Source organism: Pongo pygmaeus, chromosome 1 (assembly GCF_028885625.2).
Source record: "Pongo pygmaeus isolate AG05252 chromosome 1, NHGRI_mPonPyg2-v2.0_pri, whole genome shotgun sequence".
Classification (NCBI taxonomy): domain Eukaryota; kingdom Metazoa; phylum Chordata; class Mammalia; order Primates; family Hominidae; genus Pongo; species Pongo pygmaeus.
In genome coordinates, this window is record NC_072373.2 from 21476350 (window position 1) to 21499118 (window position 22769).

Below are 22769 nucleotides of genomic sequence, written 5' to 3' on the forward strand. Positions count from 1 at the left end.
TTGGTGCCAGTGGCCATTCCTTCATTTCCTCAGCTTGGCTATCCTTATTCCTTCCCCCTGGAATTCCAGCTCTGGAGGTCCCCTGCCCATCATGGCCCTGGGGTATCCCCCTGCCCCCAGACCCAGGCCCTGAGCCCCTGAGTGGGCATCTTCTCTACTCTTTCAACACCGTGCTGACCCACCACCAAACATCCAGCCCAGACCACAGCCTTGATGGCTTCTCTTTTTTCACTTTTCCCATTGTTTGAAACTCACAAGCTATGACTAAAATAATTTCTTTCATAGAAAGAAAAGGAAAAAAAAAACACAACACATCTATTCGTCTAACTCCAGTGGACAGTGGATATAGCAGCATCAGATATAACATTAAAACCAAAAACGCAGAATTTGAGGCAGAGGATGGCGGTGTGCCCTCTTTTGGGCTCTTGGGGCGCCCTGCCTGGCCTCGTCTCCTCCCCGCACCTTGAGGGTGGGAGCCGGTTCACAGTGGCAGAGGCTGAGGGGCGCTGGCCATGGGGCAACCAGGGATATGGGCCGGGTGGGTTCAGCGGCTTCCCCATTCATTCCCGGGCCAGGCGGATGAGTCAGGAGGGGCCGGGCCATTGACTCCAGGAAAGCGGACGTTTTCTCCAGTCCCGCCATGAGGGGCCAGGAAGCGGGCCGGCCCATCTCAGGGCTGTGGGACCTTCGCGAGCAGCACAGTCGGGGGGTTGATGCCCCCCAAACTTCCCGAACAGCCCCCAAATGAGACCAGCAGCTCTGGGCAGCCTGGGGGGCTGGACCCCTCTTCCTACCTTTCCCTTATAAGGGGCTGTGGACAGTCGGAGGAAAGGGAGGGATAGGACGAGAGGCTTCTATCTCTCCTGTAGCTGGATGGAGTGCAGGTGGGGAGACCCGAGGGCAGGGAGGAGGGGCTGGGCAGCTGCAAAGAAGCGGGCGCAGCTGAGCAGCGCAGAGACGGGCGGGGCCTGGGGCGCAGCAAGCCAGTTCCCTGGGAGGAGGACCTGACGGTGTGGGAGCCCGGGCAAGGCGGGCCTCTTTGGGAGGGCCTGGTCACTTGCCTCCGCGAAGTCCCTGTCCTCTCCCAGAACTAAGCTTGGTGTTGGGGTTGGGGGCTGGGAGGCGCTTCAGGCTTTCCCCAGTAGGGCCCCTGGTCAGGTGGGTGGCCAAACCCCAGGCTGAGGAAGGGGTGGCACAGGCGTCGGCGCGCCTGGAGCATTCCAAAGCCAGGCGCTTGGAGAGGGGCCCTCGGATCCCAGGGGCACGGGTTGGGGACCCGACTCGCTTCATGGAACCTTCCCAGCTCGACACAGGGGTGGATGGAACCTTACAGGGGGTTGGGGATGAGGGGGCTGGTGGGCTGAATTCCCTGCTCTGGAGCCGGGATTCCTGCAGAAGCCACGCCTTAATCAGGAGGGCGGTTCCCAGGGAAGAGTCCCACCCGCGGAGAGAAGCCCCGCCCCATTGGAGCCTGGTCCCAGAGAAGCCCCACCCACAGGAAGGAGCCTATGCAGGCCACGCCCACTCAGAGCCACCGCCACCGTGGAAGGGGCCTCGCCCTGGTCAGGAGAAGCTCTGCCCCATCCAGGAAGAAGCCCCATCCACCATGAAACCCCACTCCTAAGGAGGAGCTCCGCCCTCAGGGAGGAGCCTACCCCAGAGCCCTGCCCCATCCTAGAGCCCCGCCTCCTTCAGGAGGAGCCCCACCTGCAGGTAGAAGCCTACCTAGTGCCCCACCCACCCAGAGCCACGCCCTCACTGGGAGGGGCCTCGCCCCCGCAGGAGAAGCCCTGTCCCACCCAGGAGAAGCCCCGCCCACCCTGTAGCCCCGCCTCTGTCCAGGGGGGCTCCGTCCCCAGGGAGAAGCCTACGCAGAGCCCCTCCCCATCCTGGAGCTCCGCCTCATTCAGGAGGAGCCCAGCCGCCAGAGGGGAGACACTGGCTCCAGGGAGGAGCCACGCCTTCAGGTAGGAGTTCTGCCCCCAGGTAGGAGCCCCACCCCCAGGGAAGAGTCCCGCCCCCAGGGAGGAGTACTGCCCCGTTTAGGTGGGAGTCCTGCTCCACCCAGGGAAAAGCCCACCCCCAGGCAGGGCCCGCCCCGTCCGGGGGGAGCCGCGGCCGGTGCCTACTTGCAGGTGTGCACGTCGTAGACGCGCGTGCACTCCTGGCAGCTGACGTAGCAGCACCAGTGGAACACGCAGCGGCACTTCTCCCGGCGCCGCTCGGCTCGCGCGTTGTGGCCGCGGCCGCAGCACAGCAGGTCGCAGCCGTCGATGCCGTGCGAGCTGACGTTGCAGGTGCGGTCGCGCGTGCCGAAGGAGCCCGTCTCGGGGTTGGGCTCGCAGAAGTTGGGCGAGGCTTCGTAGTAGACCAGGTCGCGCTCCGTGGGCACCTTGAAGTAGGTGTAGCGCGGCCGCAGGGTCTCCACCCAGCCGCGGGACTCCCGGTGCTTCTCCACCACCATCTCCGAGGCGCTGTCGTACTTGTCCTTGAGGAAGTCACCGATGGCGCGGAAGTCGGGTTGCGACCACCAGCATGTCTTCACCTCGCAGCTGCCCGACAGCCCGTGGCACTTGCACTTGAGGTGCATGTGGCTGGCGATGGCCTGCGGGGCACGCGCAGGAGCCAGCGTCAGGGCGGCCCCCTGGTGCGTCTCCCCGAGGAAACAGCATTACATGTCGCCTGCAGCCCGCCTGCTCCATAAAGCCCCCGGGCAGAGGGGGCAGACTCCCAAACAGGGCCCCAGGGCCACCCCCTTCCTATGGTGCAGATACTGGTGCCTGCTCCCTTGCCAGACCCAAGCCTTCCCAGGTCAGGGCTTGGGGGGCTCCCCTCTCCCCGTCTCCTAGCTGAGTACTTCTACACTGTCTAGCGTGGAGTGAATGAAGGACAGAGCTGCAGCGTGGGGTGCCATACACGAAAAGCCACAGCAGTCAGAGTGCAGGGATGCAGGGGGATAGGCGTTCCTTCTGACCCTGAGGACCCAGGCACGCTGCCCAGAGGTGTATGTGGCTGGGTGGAAAGGCAGGAGTCCTGAGCATGAGTAATGAGAGTGGCCCAGGAAGCTGGTCACTGTGTGGGGACTGCAGAGGAAGAGGAAGGCAATGTCGAGACATAAGGCTGTTGGGGGATGGGGCAGGACCTGGCTGAGGAGCGAACGGTTTCCTCTATGGGCAGTGGAGAACTCAGCTTCTTTTCCCTTCTTTCTTTGGGGAAGGGATAGGGGTGAGCATGAAGGGGCATGTGAACATCAGAACAGTCTAGGTGGCACTGCACTGTGGCAGCCACTGGCCAGACAGGAGCCCGTGAGGCATGGCAGTGCAAATTCAGAAATGCTGTAAGTGCCAACTGCATGCTGGATTCCCAAGACTTAGTGTAAGTAAAGGATGAGAAACAGCTCATTCATAATTTTAATACTGACTACATTATTGAAATGATAGCATGTTGGCTATCCTGAGTTAAATCAAATTTAGTATTAAAATTTGTTTCTGGCCAGGCATGGTGGCTCATGCCTGTAATCCCAGCACTTTGGGAGGCCAGGGCGGGTGGCTCACTCGAGGCAAAGCCCCGTGTCTATTAAAAATACAAAAATTAGCCAGGCGTGGTGGCGGGAACCTGTGATCCCAGCTACTTGGGAGGCAGAGGCAGAATTGCTTGATCCAGGAGGGGGAGGTAGTAGTGAGCGGAGATTGCACCACTGCACTCCAGCCTGGGCTACAGGGCGAGAGTCCGTCTCAAACCAAACCAAACCAAACCAAACCAAACCCAAAACCAAAAAAACTTGTTTTACCTGTTTACTCTTTAAATGTGGCTACTAGAAAATTTACAACGATCTTTGTGTCATTTGTGGGACAAATTATAATAATCTGTGAGCCATTTGTGGCTCCCATTCTATTTCTATTGGACAGTTCTAATCTAAGGCTTCAACTGGGCTCTGGGTCCCAATCCTGCCTCCTCCTCGTCCCCTTCGGGCTCTTTCTTGAACTCCTCCCTCTGATATTGACTGCTTCCTATGGGCATCTGTAGAGTAACATATCCTCCACCCTGCCCAGTCTAGTTTATCTAATATCCATTTTATTTCCTCTTTTGTTTTAGTTTTATATTGGATCAAAGTTATATAGGTGCATACTTTAAGGAGTCCAACAGTTTCCAAGACCCGTTTAGATAAACAGGAATTCTGGTGCTACATGCAGCCCCTTGCAATGTCTACAACTCTATTAACACACTTGTCTTGACACCTCTTGATTTTTCAGCATTAGGCATTATTTATTGGCCTCTCGCCATGGTGGGTGGCAGTTAGTTTTCTCTCCTTACTCCACCACACTGATGCACACTTCCCAACCACCAACCCCTCCTGCCCTAAAAACTAGCTTAATTTCATATCAATATTCACTGCTGGTGGTATTGGGACTACTTTAAGTGTCATATATTATGATGACTTTTTTTTTCCTAAATGACTTTTTGTAGTTGGTGTTATCAATGTACCTGTAACTGATTCAGCCTCAAATTCTCCCTTACTTATCTAAATATTCTCTTCAAGATGTCCAAACACATCAGCTATTCTATCAATTTCATTTTCTTGCAGATTTTTTTTTTCCCAGAAAAGGCCTTGTAAATTTTTTGAAATGTCCATGTCTAAAAACAATCTTTTCTACTATCCCATTTAATTGATAGTTTTGCTGGGAAGTGAATTCTTGGCTTAAAATCATTTTTACATCTTGGAGTTCGAAAAGTATTATTACTGTTTTCTTCTAGCTTTCATTATTGCTCCCAAAATGTCTGGTACTATTTTGATTCCTGATCCTGAAGCCCATACATTCTCCTTGGCAGCTTGGAGGGCTGTTCTATGTAGTAGGCTCTGAACTTCACAACAATGTGTCTTGCAGTAGATCTTTTTCTTCTGTTGTTCTCGTCACTTAGTGGGCCTGTTTGATCTGAAACCTGTGCTCCACAGTTCTGAGGAAGCTTCCTGCCTTCTTTCTTTGCTGACTGCCTCCTCTTTTTGTTTGTCTTTGTCTTTCTTGGACAGATCCTCCAAATCTTCTCCTTGCTCTTATTTTTAATCTCTTTGTCTTTTTTTTTCTGTCTTGTGGGAGGGTGTCTCAACTATCTTTCAATTTGAGGATTTTGCTTCTGTTATCATATTTTTAATTTCTAAGAGCTCTTTTGTAACCTGAGTGTTTAAAATTACCATCCTGTTCCAATTTCATGGATATAGTGTTTTATCTTTTGGGGATATTAATGATCATCCTTTGAAGTTTCATCTCTCTTTACAATGTCTCTTTCCCGTAAATTTTGTTGGAGTTTGTTTGTTTTGGACTTTGCCATTATTGTTGTTAGAGTCCTTCCTCAGAGGTCTGATGATCCTTGGCTGTCTGCTCGTATTTAAAAATGGGACACTAAAAATCTTATTGGAAGTTCCTGTATATGGGAGAGACTTGTCAACTTTGGTCCTCTCTATAGAGTGATCTAGCTGCATCGGTTTATTGGGACCTTCCACAAGTCACTATCTTGAAGTCTCCTCTTTTGAGTTGGTCAGAGTCCCCAGAGCAGAATCTTCCATCCTCTTGCCTGGAGGATAACTAGGGTTCACAGCTAGCATTAGGAAATCAGGAGGAGAGAGAAAGGCATGAACTTCCATATGTAGAGAGAAAATTTTCACTTTGAAAGGTTCACTCTGAGATGCGCTTGGCGTCCCTCAGATCAGACACCTGTGCTTTGCAGAAAACAAACCTCCAGGCTTCAGCCACAGGGAAAGGAGAGGCTGCTGCCTGGCTACAAAGAGTTGGGTAGTGGAGTGAGTGGGCTATAAAGTACTCTGAAAATTGTCTTTCAACCAATCTTTCTGTTTTCAGCACCATATTTATCTCAAATTCTCAAGATATCAGACACTAGGAATTCCTAGACTGGTTCTCAAATTTCTTCTCTACTGGCTTAAGACTCAGTTTTCTTGAGTCTGCTTGAGTATTCATCTATCTGCTTTTAGCTTTCAAAGTTTTGTTACCATTGTTTCCTCTTTATTTTCTGTATTCTCATGAGTATCCATCTCTATCTATTCATCCATCTATCTAATCTATTTATCCATCCATCCTATCTATATTAGCATCTATATCTATGTATAATCTCTATGCACCATTTATATCTATTTATATCTATCATCTATATCTACTATTACCTGTCTCTACTTATATCTATTTATATTTTATTTATATTTATCTCTACATATCTATTTATTTTAAAATTAATTTATTGTTATTTTAGTGGGTTCCAGGAGAGTGCAGACGTAAGTGTTCAGCTTCTCATCTTTAACTGGAAGTCCTTATTTTTTCTTCAGTTCTGCAATTTCTATGTAATTATTTTCCAAATCTATTGTGTATATATATATTTGTTGTTGTTGTTTGTTTGTTTGTTTGTTTTGGGGATGGAGTTTCGCTCTTGTTGCCCAGGCTGGAGTGTAATGGTGTACTCTTGGCTCACTGCAACCTCCGCCTCCTGGATTCAAGTGATTCTCCTGGCTCAGCCTCCCAAGTAGCTGGGATTACAGGCATGCACTACCACACCCGGCTAATTTTGTATTTTTAGTAGAGACGGGGATTCTCCATGTTGGTCAGGCTAGTCTCGAACTCCTGACCTCAGGTGGTCCACCCGCCTTGGCCTCCAAAAGTGCTGGGATCACAGGTGTGAGCCACCGTGCCCGGCCTATTATATTATTTTTATAGTTTCTAGTTTCCTGATGCAATGTTCACACTTGTGTTTTAGCTCTGTGAACCTAAGTAAGCATTTTTCCCCTCAGAGTCTGTGTCTAATAATTCCAGTATCTGAATTCCCTGTGTACTTGTTTGTGTGTGTGTTTTTTTTTTTCTGATTAAACTCATTGTGTCATCAGATCATGTGATAGATTATCTTTGATTGTGTGCTGGACATGGTGTTTTCTTTTCTTTTCTTTTTTTTTTTTTTGAGATGGAGTCTCGCCTGTCGCCCAGGCTGGAGTGCAGTGGTGTGATCTTGGCTCACTGCAAACTGTGCCTCCTGGGTTCACACCATTCTCCTGCCTCAGCCTCCCGAGTAGCTGGGACTACAGGCACCTGCCACCACGCCCGGCTAATTTTTTTTGGTATTTTTTAGTAGAGACGGGGTTTCACCATATTAGCCAGGATGGTTTTGATCTCCTGACCTCATGATCCGCCCACCTCGGCCTCCCAAAGTGCTGGGATTATAGGCGTGAGCCACCACGCCCAGCCGACATTGTGTTTTCTAAAAAATTATTATAGAAACATTTATAGGCTTAGAGGAGGGATATCATCCTTCTCCAAAGAGGATTTCGTCTGCTTTTTCCAGGTGTATGGGAGTACCAGCAATTTGGGATTACCTTAATCCAAGTTCAGGTTTTGAGAGATTTCTAGTCTGCCCATGTGCACAGGACAAGACTACTTCTGGCTTGGCTTTGCTCTTCAGGGTCACAGCCTACACTGAGGAAGGATTTACCAGAGATTGCACCCTTGATGGGCCCCTTAGCTCTGTGAGTCTGCTGGAAATGCAGTGCAACCTCTGTAGTCTCTTCCAGGTCAGCAAATGGCCTCTAGACAAAAGCTACCCCAGGTACCAGGCTTGGGATCTTCTCTTGGATCAGGGGCTGCTAATTCCTCACTAGATGGTCAGTTATTTGACACTTAAAAATCATTTTATGGAAGTATAATAGACATACAAAAAATATGTGTCATAAGTGCAAAATATACAAAATTTTACAAATTACCTGCCCCAGAACACCGGTGTCTCAGACACCCCCATCCTCCTCTCTCTCTTTCCAGGACATAGGTTCTCACAGCATTTTCTTGATGACTCATAACATTGAGCACCTTTGGTATAGGTATTGGAATTTCTGTATTTTCTTTCATAACATGGCTTTTAATTTTTTGGCCAATTTTCCCATTGGTTTGTCTATCTTTTTCTTCTTAGTCTGCAGAGTTCTTTTCCTACTGTAGCTTCTCTACATTTGCTGCATATGTGAGTGTGGATGGATGGATGTGAATGGTGTCCTCTATGGGTTGCCTTTTCAGTCCCATAGTGGTGTCTTTTTATGGATGAAAGTTCTTTATTTGAGTATAGTCTATGTTATTCCACTTCTCTTTCAATGTGAGTGATTTCTGGACTATTTAAGACACCTTTGCCTTTTCTAAGGTCACAAAGATATTCTATATTTTCTTGAAAAGTTTTATTGTTTTACCTTTCCCACTGAGATTTGTAATTGATTTTTACGGATGGTGTGAGGTAGCAAGCCAGGGTTATTTTTTTTCCATGTTGCTATCTGTCTTAGTCAATGCTGTATTGCTACAACGTAACACCTAAGACTGAGTAATTGATAAATGTATTCTTTCATGGTTTGGGAGGCTGGGAAATCTAAGATCAAGGTGCTGACAGGTTAGGGCTTGGTTTATCTGCTTCCAAGAGGGCACCCTGAATGAATGCCGCATCCTCCAGAAGGGAGGAACATCATGTCCTCATATGGCAGGAAGGTAATAGAGAGAGAGAGACCCTCTTCTGCAAGCCCTTTTACAGCAGCATTGGTCCCTTCATGAGGGCAAGGCCCTCACGATCTAAACACCTCTTGTTAGGTGCCACCTCTCCAGACTGTTGCACTGGGGATCAAGCTTACAAGATACGAATTTTGGGAGACACATTCAGACCATAGCACCACCCAGTTGACTGAGCACCATTTATTGAAAAGCCCATTTCTCCCATGGCACTGCACTGCCTCATCTATCATGAATCGGGTAATTATGGGGACTCCACACTTTTAACAGGGTGCTTTTTATAGTTCATCCTGCATCTGAAGTTGTCTTCTGCAGGAAGATTAGTCTGAGTTATCTAGTTCCTCACTGTTAAAAGGTGAATATCCCCTGTTCACTCTTCGCCCCTCTGTGGTCCCCTGATTCTACAGCCAAGGTCAGCTGCCATCTTCATGTTGCTAAATCCCGTGGACGCCACTTGGTCCTTACACCCGTCACTGCCCATCAGCCATCTTTCATCCCTTGGTCATCCACTGATCTTCTGACCACGTCCTTTCTAGCAAGCTGCTGTGGTCTGAATGTTAGTGTTCCTCAAAAATTCATGGGTTAAAATCTTTACCCTCGGCTGGGCACGGTGGCTCACACCTGTAATCACAGCACTTTGGGAGGCCAAGGTGGGTGGATCACTTGAGGCCAAAAGCTCAAGACCAGCCTGGCCAACATGGTGAAACCCTATCTCCACTAAAAATACAAAAATTAGCCAGGTGTGGTGGCATGCGCTTATAGTCCCAGCTACTCAGTAGGCTGAGGTAGGAGAATCGCTTGAACCCGGGACGTGGAGGCTACAGTGAGCTAAGATGGTGCCACTGTATCCAGTGAGACTCTGTGTCCCCACCCCCCCAAAAAGAAATCTTTACCCTGAAGGTGACGGCATTAAGAGGTAGGGCCTTTAGAAGGTGATCAAGTCAAGTCATGAGGGTGGAGCATCATGAATGGGATTCGTGCCTGATACGGTTTGGATCTGTGTCCCCTCCAAATTTCATGTTGAAGTGTAATCCCCAGTGTTGGGCGTGGGACCTGGTAGGAGGTGTTTGGGTTATGGGGCAGATCCCTCATGAATGGCTTGGTGCTGTCCTCATGATAGTGAGTGAGTTCACACAAGATCTGTGCATGGCGACCTCTCCCCCACTCTGTCTTCCTTGCTCCTGCTATGGCCCATGTGACGTGCCTGCTACCACTCCACTTCTGCCATGTGTAGAATCTCCCTGAGGCCTCCCAAGAAGCTGAGCAGATGCTGTTACCAAGCTTGTGCGGCCTGCAGATCCGTGAGCCAATTAAACCTCTGTTCTTCATAAATTACCCAGTCTCAGGTAGCAATGCAAGAATGGCCTAAAACAATGCCCTTATAAAAGTAACCCCAGAGAGATCCACACCCTGGGTGAGGACACAGAAGGCATCATCCATGAGGAGCAGGCCCTCACCGGACATGGAATCTGCTAGCACCACGACCTTGGACTTCCCAGTCTCCAGAACTGTGAGTACTAAACTCCCATTGTTTATACATTATCCAGTCTAAGGTATTTTGTTGTAGCAGCACAGACAGAATAAGACACAGGCTCACGAAGCTTTACACGGCTTGGTCTGGGTTGGCCTCTCCACATCAAGATACTGTTTGTTCCATTACACTCTGTACTCTGCCCAGACCAAGTCGCTTGTCTTTCACCTCCAGGCTGCCTGGGAGGCTCTCCCAGCCTCCGTCCCCCTAAATTACTGCCAGCTGTCCTTGACATCGGGTCACCTTGTGTGCCTGCATTTCCTCATTGCAGAATTCCTCCCTGTCTCTGTGGCTGCCTGGCTGTCTCCCTCCCTGGGCTCTGCAGGGGCTCCTGTTGACCAGGCCTTTGCCTCATCCCTCCTTCTTGGCTACCCCAGTTCACAGGTGGGCTCGCCATCCCCAGGAGCACACTGGATGCTGTGGTGCAGCTGGATGGTGCTAAGCTTCGCACACCCCAGGCAGGGGTCGAGAAGACCCTCAGCCTGGCCACCATCCTGCCTCACCGGGCCATATGCCGCAAAGAACCAGGGCACACACCCTGCTGAGGAGGCTCCTTTTTCCCAAGCACCCTTGCGGGCGGCGAACCTACCTGGCGCCCAGCCTCGTTGTTGTGGCGGTTCATGGCTGAGCGGGCATCTGGCCGGTTCTCCCGGGCGTCGGCGAACTCCCGAGACACCATCCCACCAAACTCGATGTCCTCGCTACAGCCACCCCACTTCCAGCCCTTGCCTGGTGAGCCCTGGTGGCGGCTGCTGCAGCCACAGATGGCGGCCGTGCCTTCTGCACATGAGTGTGTCACCGCAAAGGCCACACCGGCTGAGGCAATGGCGTGGACAAAGGCTGACTCCCTGGTAGCTGTAGAGAGAGGAGAGATGCAGGGTTAACAGGGCTCAGCTCAAAGGACAGCCTTGGGCAGGTCAGGGGTCTTAGCCCATTTGCATTGTTATAAAGGAACTCGTGAGGTTGGGTGGTGTATAAGGCAAAGAGGCTTACTTGGTTCACGGATCTACAGGCTACACAGAAGCATGGCTCCAGCAACTGCCTCTGGCAAGGGCCTCAGGCTGTTTCCACTTGTGGCAGAAGGGAAAGGGGGGTAAAGGGGAACCAGTGTGTGCAAGAAATTACATGGTGACAGAAGCCAGAGAGAGGGGAGGTTGGTACCAGGCTCTTTTTAACAATCAACTTTGGCTAGGTACAGTGGCTCATGCCTGTAATCCCAGCACTTTGAGAGGCACAGTAGGAGGACTGCTTGAGACCAGGACAGCCTTTTCAACATAGCAGGACCCCCTCTCTACAAAAACTAAAAATATTAACTGGGTGTGGCCCTAGCTACTTGGGAGGCTGAGGCGGGAGAACCACTTGAGCCCAGGAAGTCGAGGCTGCAGTGAGCCAGGATAGCACCACTGCACTCCAGCCCTGTCTCAAAAAACATACAGCTGGCAAGGTGGCTTACACCTGTAATCCCAGCCCTTTGGGAGGCAGAGGTGGGAGGATTGCTTGAGCCCCAGAGTTTGAGACCAGCCTTGGCAATGTAGCAAGACCCCATCTCTACAAAAAAATTTAAAAATTAGCAAGGTGCAGTGGTGTGCACCTGTAGTCCCAGCTATTCAGGAAGCGGAGGTGGGAGGATTGCTAGAGCCCAGGAGTTTGAGGCTGCAGTGAGCTATGATCACACTCCAGCCTGGGTGATAGAGCAAGACCCTGTCTTTTAAAAAAAGGCACAAGGAAGGCCAGCATGCACCTGGAAAGATGGTCGACATCACCCATCCTGGGGATGTGCAAATCAAAAAACCCAATGAGGAGCCACCTCACACCTACGGGGATGGCTGCAAAGAGTCAAAGAGTAGCAAGTGTTGGCAAGGATGTGGAGAAATCAGACCCCGACCCTTGTTCACAGCTGGATGGAGGGGAAAGGTGCAGTCCCCTTGGGAGGCACTTTGGCATTGTCTTCAGGGGTAAACGTACACCAGCCATTAGGTTTGCCCCAGAGGAAACCCATGTCTGTGCAAAGACTTGTAAGCAAATGTTCACACAAGCCACAAACTGGAAGTACCCCAATGTCCATCAACAGGGATGGTTAAAAAACAGTGGCAAGTCCATAACAGCATTTAATTTAGGAATAACAAGAAAAATAGCACAAAGGATCTCAAAATAATCATACAACTGAACGAAGGCAGGTAAAACCAGACAAGAGCCATTTCCTTCTGCTGCCCAGACAGCCTGGGGCGCAGACCCCAGAGTGTGGCTCCACCCCGCACACTGCCCACCTCTGCTGTGCCTCTTGCCATTTCCTTCCTCCACCCCAAGCACCGGCACTTGCATGGCTCAGCTGTACGGCCGCCTCTTCTGGAATCTTCTCAACACCAGTGACTTCTAGCGCCCACCTCCCCAGGGCCAGCCCCAGTGCCCCAAATGCCCCTGCCTCCAGCTTGGAAGGCTGCAGGGTGTCTGCCGCTGCTGACATTGGAGCTGCCTGGGTCCTTGTACACAGCTTCCTTCTTCCCCAAATGGGGAAATAGAGGCTAAGTTGGGGAAGTGGCATTGCTTGTGCAGAAGGGTGGTAGGGGAGGGCTGGAATTTAGGAGAAAGCTCTGGAGGCTAGGATCAGGGGATGGGAATGAGGGGTGGTGTGGGCTTTGCAGAGGCCAGGCCCCCAGCCAGTCTTCCCCAGACAGGTTGAAAGAATGAGCCGTGTCTTGAGGGTGGGTGTGTGCAGACACTTCTGCAAGGGCGCGAGGAGAGGGGGCGGGCCTGGCCAGGCCCTGCTTCCATTGATAAAAGGCACTCAGGGCTGGGGGCCTATAATCTCAGCTACTCTGGAGGCTGAGGCAGGAAGATCACTTGAGTTCAGGAGTTCGAGGCTGCAGTGAGGTATGATTACACCGGTGCACTCCAGCCTGGGCAACAGAGTGAGAACCTGTCTCAAAAAAACAAAATAAAAAAAGACAGGCACTCACTTTGGACCCACCTTCCGATACAGGTGAGGAAGAGAGTGCCTGCTGTTTGCCAAGCATTGCAGTCTGAGCTGGGGAACTAGCAGGGAGCCAACCAGGAAAGAGCCTGACCTGCTTCTGGGCAGGGATCTTACAGACCTAGCAAGAAGATATCTGGGCTTTGGAGCCGCTGAGCCTCGGCTTGGCCTCTGGGGGCTGGGTGTGCCCTGGGGCAGGTTCCTCCATGTCTCTTCTTCTGTTGTGGGAGGATCCTGAGCCCCCACCTTTCCTTGGCTCTGACCTTCTCTCTTCCCTTGAGACCCTGGGAGAGCAGGAGGGAGAAGGGAACTCCGATGGGCCCTCTCTATGGGGACAGAAGGAGGCCTGAGGTTCTCCTGGAGCCAGGGTCCTCCCATGGGACAAGGCGGGGATACAGGGCTATGTCCCACTGTGTCCCCTGCTCCTCCTTGGCAGAGGCCCGCAGTGGACCCCTTAGGGTCACAACAGAGTCATCAAAGGGGGCTGTGACCTCCTCTGCCACCTGGACATCCAGGGAGCTTTCATCCTCGGGTGGATGGGGCTGATGTAGTCTGGATATTTAACCCTGCCCAGATCTCATGTTGAACTGTGATCTCCAGGGCTGGGGTGGGGCCTGGTAGAGGTGACTGGGTCATTGGGGAGTGGGTCTCATGGCTTGGTGCTGTCCTCGAGATTACGAGTGAGTTCTTGCAAGATCTGGTTGTTAAAAGTGTGTGGCACCTCCTCCCCCACTCTCTCTCCCGCTCCTGCTCTCACCATGTGACATGCCTGCTCCCCCTTTGCCTTCCGCCATGATTGGAAGCTTCCTAGCCTCCCTAGAAGCAGAAGCAAGAGCCACACTTCCTGTGCAGCCTGCAGAACTGTGAGCCAATTAAACATCTTTTCTTATAAATTACCAGCCTCAAGTGTTATATAGTTTATAGCAATGCAAGAATGGCCTAACTCAGGGACACAGGCACGTGGCTGCAGGCTGCCTAGGAGAGGACCGAGAGAGCAGCCCCTGGGGCTTGTGATGCCCTTGAGCCCAGGCCGGCAGGGACAGAAAGGCATGAGTGTGCACACACTCAGACGCTCCCACACGGCCCAACACATATCCACACACAGCCAGCACAGAAGAACGCACGTTTGCTCCCATACCAAGAACATACAAAGTGGAAGGTATTTGAGGCTATGGCTTTGCACCGGCGTCCCCCTGGCTGCTGACAAAGCCCCGAGCCCCTCGGGCCTGCTTTGGTTGACTTTTCTGTGGATTGGCCAACAGCCCCCTGATGGCAGGTCCCAGCAGCCCCGTCCCCTCCCTGGGGCCCTGTCCAAGTCAGGCCTGGACACCCACTGCATCCAGCCACAAGCCCAGAAGAAAACTCTCCATTTCTTCTGTATCCACTTCCCACCACCAGCTCAGGAAGGGCTCTGCTTGCTGGCCGGAGACTGTCCAGTCCTGAAACAGCCCCAGCCGCCCAGGCTGCTCTGGCCTTCTGAGGTGGCCCTGGGGCCTCTCAGCCAATTTGCCCCTCCTGGTTCTTGCTGTGGGTCCATCTCCCACCTTGCCATGAAGAGGCCCCTAGGAGGCCCCAGCCTCCAGCTTCCTTCTTCCACCACATGCATGCACACCACATGCACACATGCGTGCACAGACACATGCATACCACACACTCACGCACACCCCACCTGATGCACATGCACACACACATGCAAACACACACATATAGGCCTGCACACCACACACATGCACACATCACACACATGCACACACATGCACACCCCACCACACACAAGCACACATGCACACCCCACTACATACATGAACACATATGCACATGCATGCAAGCACAGCATACACATGCACTCACATACATGCACATCCCACACACACATGCACACCATGCAGGCATACCACACATACCATACACATGCACACACATGCATGCACACACCCCACATATACACACCCCACCCCACACACATGCACACACACAAATACACACACCACACAACACATACACATACATGAATACCATACACATACATGCACACACACACCCCACATGCACACCCCGTGCACATGCACACACACACATGCACACACATATCCATATGCATGCAAGCACACCATACACACCACACACATGCACACCTCCCATGGATGCACATATGCATTCACAACCCACCACACACCAACACATGCATGCACACAGATGCACACACATACACACCCCTCCACATGTGCACCACACACATGCACACACACGCATGCACACACACGCACACCTCTCCCTCGCAACACACTATCTGCAGGCTGAGGTCTTCGCCCAATGCCAATCTGGCCATGCCAGGCCCCCTCTGGATCTATCTCCTCTCCTGACCTCAATGCCACTCCCTGGCCTCAGGCCGCACTCAGCCCTTTGTCCTCCCCTTGGGCTCTTTCCAGTTCCTTCCTTGGCTCAGGCTGGACCTGCTGTGCCCCTGCCTGCTCTGAAGGGAGCGGCCAGGGATCGGGTGTCCTCTACACCTGGCTGCCCCTCCCCAACCAGGAAGATTTGCCCACTGACTCCCTCCCTAGCCCCGGCTGCCTAGGGGCAGGGACTGTTTGGCTCACCTTTGATTTCCAATCTGGAGCACAAGTCCCAGCCCATAGATATTTCCTGGGGCCAGAATGAAGGGCAGGAACCCTGGGCTGAGTCAGGGAACCAGGAGGGTCTGAGCCTACCCAGAGCAGGCCCACCCTTGCCCCTCTAAGGCACCCAGGCCCATCATGCAACCTTCGCTGTTTCCTTTCCCAGGGAGCAGGTAGGCAGCCACCTCCTCCACACCTCTCCAAGAAACTTAAAGCCCCCACCCCCGACTCCATGTTACTTCCCTAACACAACTGATCAGTTCACAGACGGGCCTGGAAGGGCCTTTGCTGAACCCACTGCCCTTGAGTGAATACATGTGTGGCTGGATGCAGAGCACTTCCTCTCTAAGCCTCCAGGTCTGAGCGCCTCTTCTTGTCTTTAAAGGACTCAGGTCGTCCCCTCCCTAGTCAGCACCCCCTCCCCTGCCATCTGCCCTGCTTCCCTTCTAAGGCAGCTTGAGAGGCAGGGTTGAGGAGTGTCCTGGGTGGTCCTGGAGCTCATGCATGGCACACAGCTCCACCTGCCCTCCCGGCCGGACCCTCTCACTCCCAAATGACCTGTGCATCCCACGCCCTGAATACCTACCCCAGCTAAGCCTGCCTTCCCACCTCACCGCCTGGCTACTACAAGTCTGTCTCCAAGGCCAGCCCCTCCCTCTTGCTCCTGAGCTTCTGGTAAGTGGAGAACCAGAGCCTGCGGCTAGGGCTTTCTGTGCCTCACTCGTGCCCTGCCCATAACAAGGGCCTTGAGATCCCTGCTTATCAAAACTCAGGCAAACAGCCCCAGTAGCCAGACACACTCAAGGGCAAGGGCGGGTGGTGCTCAGGGCTTCCACTTGGACAGAAAAGAGCTCATTCTTGCTCAGTTTGGTCACCAGCTGGCTGAACCTTGATTTTCTCTTCCATCACATGTGGAGGTGGAGCTCCCTGCCAGCTGAGAAAACCCTGGAGCAGGCCTTCAATTCACTCGTGAAGACTGAAGAGAAGAAGTCTCTGCAGAGAGGCTCGGATCCCAGGACAGACACCCCCATCCGAGGCCGAAGTAGAAGCTGCAGGCTGCAAGACCACAGGCCAGAAAAGCGTGAGACCCTATGTTCTGGCAAAGAGAGCTTGCATTAAAGTTGAAGCCACAAGGTCTCTAAGCGGTTCTGCAACTGCTCACAGTGTTTATCAAGCACAATGAGAAAAGCCTTAACTGTGCACTGGAGAAGCCTGGCAGATGCCACCTTATGCTGGGGACTGAGTTAACTTTGCCTGAAATGGGACACACAATACCTTGTGGCTCCAGGGATGATGCGTGAAGGCCACATATAGCCTTCGAGGTATTCTCGCCCAAAATGCACAGCCTGCATCTAATCGTCGAGAGACATCAGACCAACCCAAATTGATAGCTGTTCTGCAAAATGCCTAATTGTGCTCCTCAGAGGTCTCAGGGGCATGAGGGACAGGGAAGAGTGGAGGAGCCAGAGGCATGGCATCACCAAAAGTAACAAGGGACCCAGGAGGGGGTTCTGGGACAGAAAAGGGATCTTGATAGAAAAACAAAGGAAAGCTGAGTGACGTCCAGAGTGTGGTGAATAGAACACACTTAGTTTTGAACAATTGGCATGGTTATGCACCACAGGGTTGGGTGAGGGGACCCAGGACTCTCAGTGCCACTCCTGTGATGTTTATGTAAGTCTGAAATTATTTCAAAATAAAAAGTTAAGCCTGGGCAACATAGCAAGACCCCCTTTCTTAAAAAAAAAACATAAATGAGCTGGGCATGGTGGTGTGCATCTGTAGTCCTAGCTACTCGGGACGCTGAGGCAGGAGGATTGCTTGAGCCCAGGACTTCAAGGCTGCAGTGAGCCGTGTTCACACCATTGTACTCCAGCCTGGAAAGCAGAATGAGACCACATCTCTAATCTAAAAATAATGAAATAAAATAAAATAAAATAAATAAAAAGTTAAAAAATGTCCTGAAACCATGCAGAAGGAAGACCCCCCAGAATGTCCAAGTGGCAGCCACAGCGGCAGGAGATTTGAGCCTATGGGATGGATTCCACCCAAGGTTCTAGGGGGAATCTGCAGCAGGTTCACTACCCTCCCCAGATAGCACAAACGATGGGGTATGTCTGGGAGCACGGGCGTCTTTCTGGAGAGAGAATCCATTGCTTTGATCAGATTTCCACAGGTGTTTGAAGCACACAGGTTATGAACCACTGCCCAGAGTCATCTCTTTTTACAGAGGAGCCGACTCAGGGCTCCCCTGGGCCAGGACTCACGTCCAGGCTCTGGAGTCCTGGCAGCCAGCCTCCACGGAAGCCAAGTTCTCTGCCACAAACACCTTTGTCAGGGGTTTCAGCTTTTGTTGACACAACAGAGGCAGCTATGGGGGTGAAACGGAGGCATCTTGCCCGTGGGAAGTGCCAGCCATCCCAGAAGGCCAGGAAATCATCCCAGTCAGCAGGAAAATGCCTTCATTAGAGTGGACTGTCGGAGGTCCCACTGGAATGGGACACAGGCTACTGGGAGGCAGGGTGCTTAGACACAAATGCTGCCAATTTGGCCAAGTCACCTGGGAAGGAGCCTGGCTGAACTTTTTGAGCCACCTGAGGCCTGCCCTATTCAGGCCCAGGACTTTTATTCTAACACAGCAAGCAGTTGTTGGAGAAAGGAAGAAGAAAAGAAACTGCATAACAAAATTGTTCTGTAAGGGAAGTATCTTCCACCTGGGAAAACCATCTTTCCCAGAAACTTATTGTGGTCTCATTTAGCAGTTATTTACTGAATTCATCCAAAGTATCAATTATCTATCTTTCCTTCCTTTCGTTCATTCATCCATCCGTTTTCCACATCCATCCATCTCTCCATTCATCTATCATGCATCATCCACCATCCATCCATCCATCCATCCATCTATCCATTACCTATCATCCATCATCTACCACCACCTACCATGTATCCACCTATCAATTCATCTATCCATTCACCATCCATCCGTCCATCATCCATATATCTACTATCCATCATCTACCATCATCCACCATCCACCACCCATCTATCCATCCACCCATCATCCATCCTCTGTCATCCACATCCATCCATCTATCATCCATTATCCATCCATCCATCATCCACATCTATCCATCATCCATCTATCATCCATCATCCACCATTCATCCATTCATCATCCATATCCATACATTATCCATACATCTATCATCCATCATCCACCATCCATCCACAATCCATCTGTTGTCCATCCATTACCCATCATCCACCATCTACCACCACTAATCCATCTGTTCACCCATCATCCATTCATCATCCATCCATCATCCATTCATCATCCATCCATCATCAATTCATCACCCATCCATCATCAATTCATCACCCATCCATCATTCAACCATCATCCATCCATCATCCCCTTCATCATCTGTCCATTCGTCATCTATCTGTTGCCCATCATCTGTCCATCTCTAATCCATCCATCACCATTCATCCATCACCATTCATCCATCATCCACCCATCATCCATTCATCCATCTATCCACCACCCACCATCCATCCATCGTCCATCCATCATCCATCCATCCATCCATCCATCCATCCATCCAAGATCTGAGAGTCCCTAATGAGCCAGGCACTGGGCTGAATGAGGAATATGAGATGAATAAGAAGCAAGGTGCCCACTCTCAATAACCACAGTAAAAAAATCCTCCAGAGGCTGGGCGCGGTGGCTCACAGCTGTAATCCCAGCACTTTGGGAGGCTGAGGTGGGCAGATCACAAGGTCAAGAGATTGAGACCATCCTGGCCAACATGGTGAAACCCCGTCTCTATTAAAAATACAAAAATTAGCAGGGCATGGTGGCGTGCGCCTGTAGTCCCAGCTACTCAAGAGGCTGAGGTAGGAGAATTGCTTGAACTCGAGAGGCGGAGGTTGCAGTGAGCTGAGGTCGCGCCACTGCACTCCAGTCTGGCAACAGAGGGAGACTCCATCAAAAGAAAAAAGAAATCCTCCAGAAAGTGCACTGCTGCTCAATATGATACAATTTCTAACAACCTAGGCTTTCTGAAAGTTGAAGGAGTTCCTGTCCTGGTGATAATAAAACAGAGGCTGGATGACCCACTTTCAGGAGAAGAGAGTCCTTGCCTTGGTAAGGAGAATGAACCAGGGGAAGCCTTCCCTATCTCTAGTGGGAGGCTTTGCTGGTGTGTATGTTAGGTTTTTTTTGCCTGGGACTGTGCTAAACCATGTGCTTTTGGGAGCTTACAGTTCACAAGGGAGGCAGTAGAGAGGACAAGGACACACAGCAAGGCTTGACAACATGAGCTCTGAGGCAGGCCTGGGATGGAAGGGTGATGAATAGTGGGTAGATGGATGGGTGGGTGGATAGATGATGGATTGAGGGATGGTGGATAGATGGATGATGATGAATTGATGGATGGTGGATGGATGGATGGATGGATGGATGAATGATAGATTGATGGATAGATGGATGATGGATTGATGGATGGCAGATAGACAGATGGATAGATTGATGGATGTTGGATGGTGGATGGATGGATGGATGAATTGATGGATGGTGGATCATGCATGATGGATAAATGGATGATGATGATGGACAGATGGATGAATGATGGATTGATGGATGGTGGATCATGCATGATGGATGAATGGATGATGGATGGATGGATAAAGTCTGAGAAGGTGAGGGAGTTCTAGGTGGTAAGAGGTGGGCATTTAGGGAAAGGCAGAAGAGCTGCCAGGTAAGGCTCCATCACAGCTGAGGGCAGTGCAGTTGTCAGATGCAGGGAATCATGAGATGAGCTTTGATGGTTCCTTTGTCTCTTGCATCTCAGAACTTTTGGACTAGAGGGATCTTAACAAATCCTTTGTTTCTAGGTTTGGATTTAATGGGCTTTTCAAGTATCAGAGAGCATCTGGGGACTAACAGAGGACTGCCAAGTGTTTTATTTTGTTAAGACAGGAAAAGATGTAGATAGATAGATAGATAGATAGAGATATGTAGATATGTGGTAGATATTTTATATATATATATATATATATAATATCTACCATCATAACTTCAGAAAAGGACCTTTGAACATCAAACAGGAAGGATATGTTTCCAAATTCTTTTTTTTTTTTTTTTTGAGACAGAGTCTCGTTCTGTCGCCCAGGCTGGAGTGCAGTGGCACGATCTCGGCTCACTGCAAGCTCCGCGTCCCAGGTTCACACCATTCTCCTGCCTCAGCCTCCCGAGTAGCTGGGACTACAGGTGCCCACCACCATGCCCAGCTAATTTTTTTTGTATTTTTAGTAGAGTAAGGGTTTCACCATCTTAGCCAGGATGGTCTCGATCTCCTGACCTCATGATCCGCCCATCTTGGCCTCCCAAAGTGCTGGGATTACAGGCGTGAGCCACTGCGCCCGGCCATGTTTCCAAATTCTTAAACGTTGAACAACATTTGCCCAAATCATTCCAAAATCCTTGTCTTTCACATTTCACTAAAGTTGCTCAGTTGCCACTATGTATTAAGCAGCGACTGTCTTTTAAGTGGCAAAGAAGGCTGCAGCCTCTGTCCTCTCAGGGCTGACCTTCCCACAGGGAGGTGACCCGGGAAGCATTTCGGCAGGGACAGGTGTTTGCTCAGAAGGTAGCTGCTGAGGGAGCACAGCATGGAGGCTGCCCTGTTCTGGGGTGACAGTGGGAAAAGCAGGTCCAAGCCTATCCTTGTGTTAACTAATGAGAGAAGTGGCCCCGACAGGAAAATGGCTCAGAGAGGGTCAGCCATGGGCCCCAGGCTGCACAGCAGTGAGTGCAGAGCCCAGACAGAGGGGTCCCAAGAGAGGTCCCTGAACCCATCATTACAGGCTCCTGCAGCTGCAATGGGTGTTCCCATGGCTGGTGTTTCCATGGCCGTAGCCTCAAGGGAGCAGGGAGCCTACCTGCCTGGCTAGGCCCCCACTGCATGGCTGAGGGGGACATGCCTATCTGTGGAAAGGCTGTGGGGGCTGATACAGGGCGAGAGAAGAGAGACAGCCTGGGACTCCTGGGCTCCTGGGACATGCCCGTTGGTCCAGAGGGGACTCCTGAGTGGCTTTTCTGAGGGACAAACAACTTGAAGGAGGGAAAGTTCTGGGTCAGGGGGTGGGGATTGTTGTTAAATGCAACCATAGGACAATGAAATCCAGCTCCTCAGGGAGGCAGAGTGCTCAGTCTGAAGGGCTTCACCCAGGCTGGCCCCTCTGGGAAGCCCAGCAGGGAATTAGGACTGGAGGCTTCCAACAATGGTCATGGCTGGGAGGCCAATGAATCACTGCAGGGCCGCCCTGGGGACCCAAGTTCAACTGGGGTGGGGGCACCTATATCTTAAAGGGTCTCCAGTGATTCTGATGCATCAACTGAGATGAGATCTCCCAAGCTCAGATTCCATTCTGTGCTGACCCTCCTCTGGGCTGTGACCAGAAGGAAGGTTATGGACAGCTTGGTCATGACTTTGTAAGGGCTATATGGGACCCTGGACAAGACCCTAAACAGGAGCCTACCAGGAGAAGGGGGTTGGAGGGTGTCTCCGATATGCTGATGGCCATCCCCCATGAGTGGACAGTGGTCATTGGGTCTCTGGCTTGGCCTCTTCCTGGAGGTGGGTACCTTGGTCACAGGCTCTGGGATTCAGGGCCCTGGCTGCTGGCAGCTGGTGGCTGGGCTGCTCAGTCTGGGGAGGGGGCTATGGTTCTGCCTCTGTGGCCCCATCCTGGGGCAGCTGACACCTCCTTTCCTAGGAGCTTGGGATGCCACCTTTGCTCAGTCTGCTTCTTGATTTTGACCCATGCTCACCTGGCCATGCCTCCTGGGGCCCTCCAATGCTTTCCCCAGCCCCTGGAAACCTGTGGCTTCGTCTCTTTCCCCTGGCAATGCTGACTGTCTGGCTGGACACCCCCAGCTCCGGCAGGGATGCACTGGCCGAGGACAGGACCCCATGGTGGTCAGTCCAGCTGGGTGCTGGGGGCCCAGACTCCCAACATTGCCCACTGCCCAGGAGAAAAACTCTGCTGAATCTCCACCGGGAAGTTCTCACCTCCACTGTGACAAAAAATGCCCTCTGTCCCCCAAGTGCACCCTA

General features: G+C 51.4%; 1 protein-coding gene across 1 annotated transcript in view; it reads right to left on the reverse strand.

The window, feature by feature from the left end:
- Positions 1–318: 318 nt before the first annotated feature.
- Positions 319–22769, reverse strand: part of WNT3A (Wnt family member 3A) — a 55454-nt gene continuing 33003 nt past the window's right edge. The window contains exons 3-4 of the mRNA XM_054467464.2: positions 10652–10917; positions 319–2605 (exon numbers count right to left, since the gene is read on the reverse strand). Coding sequence (XP_054323439.1) covers positions 2126–2605; positions 10652–10917 — 746 coding nt within the window. The 3' untranslated portion in view covers positions 319–2125. The remainder of the gene's footprint in view (positions 2606–10651; positions 10918–22769) is intronic.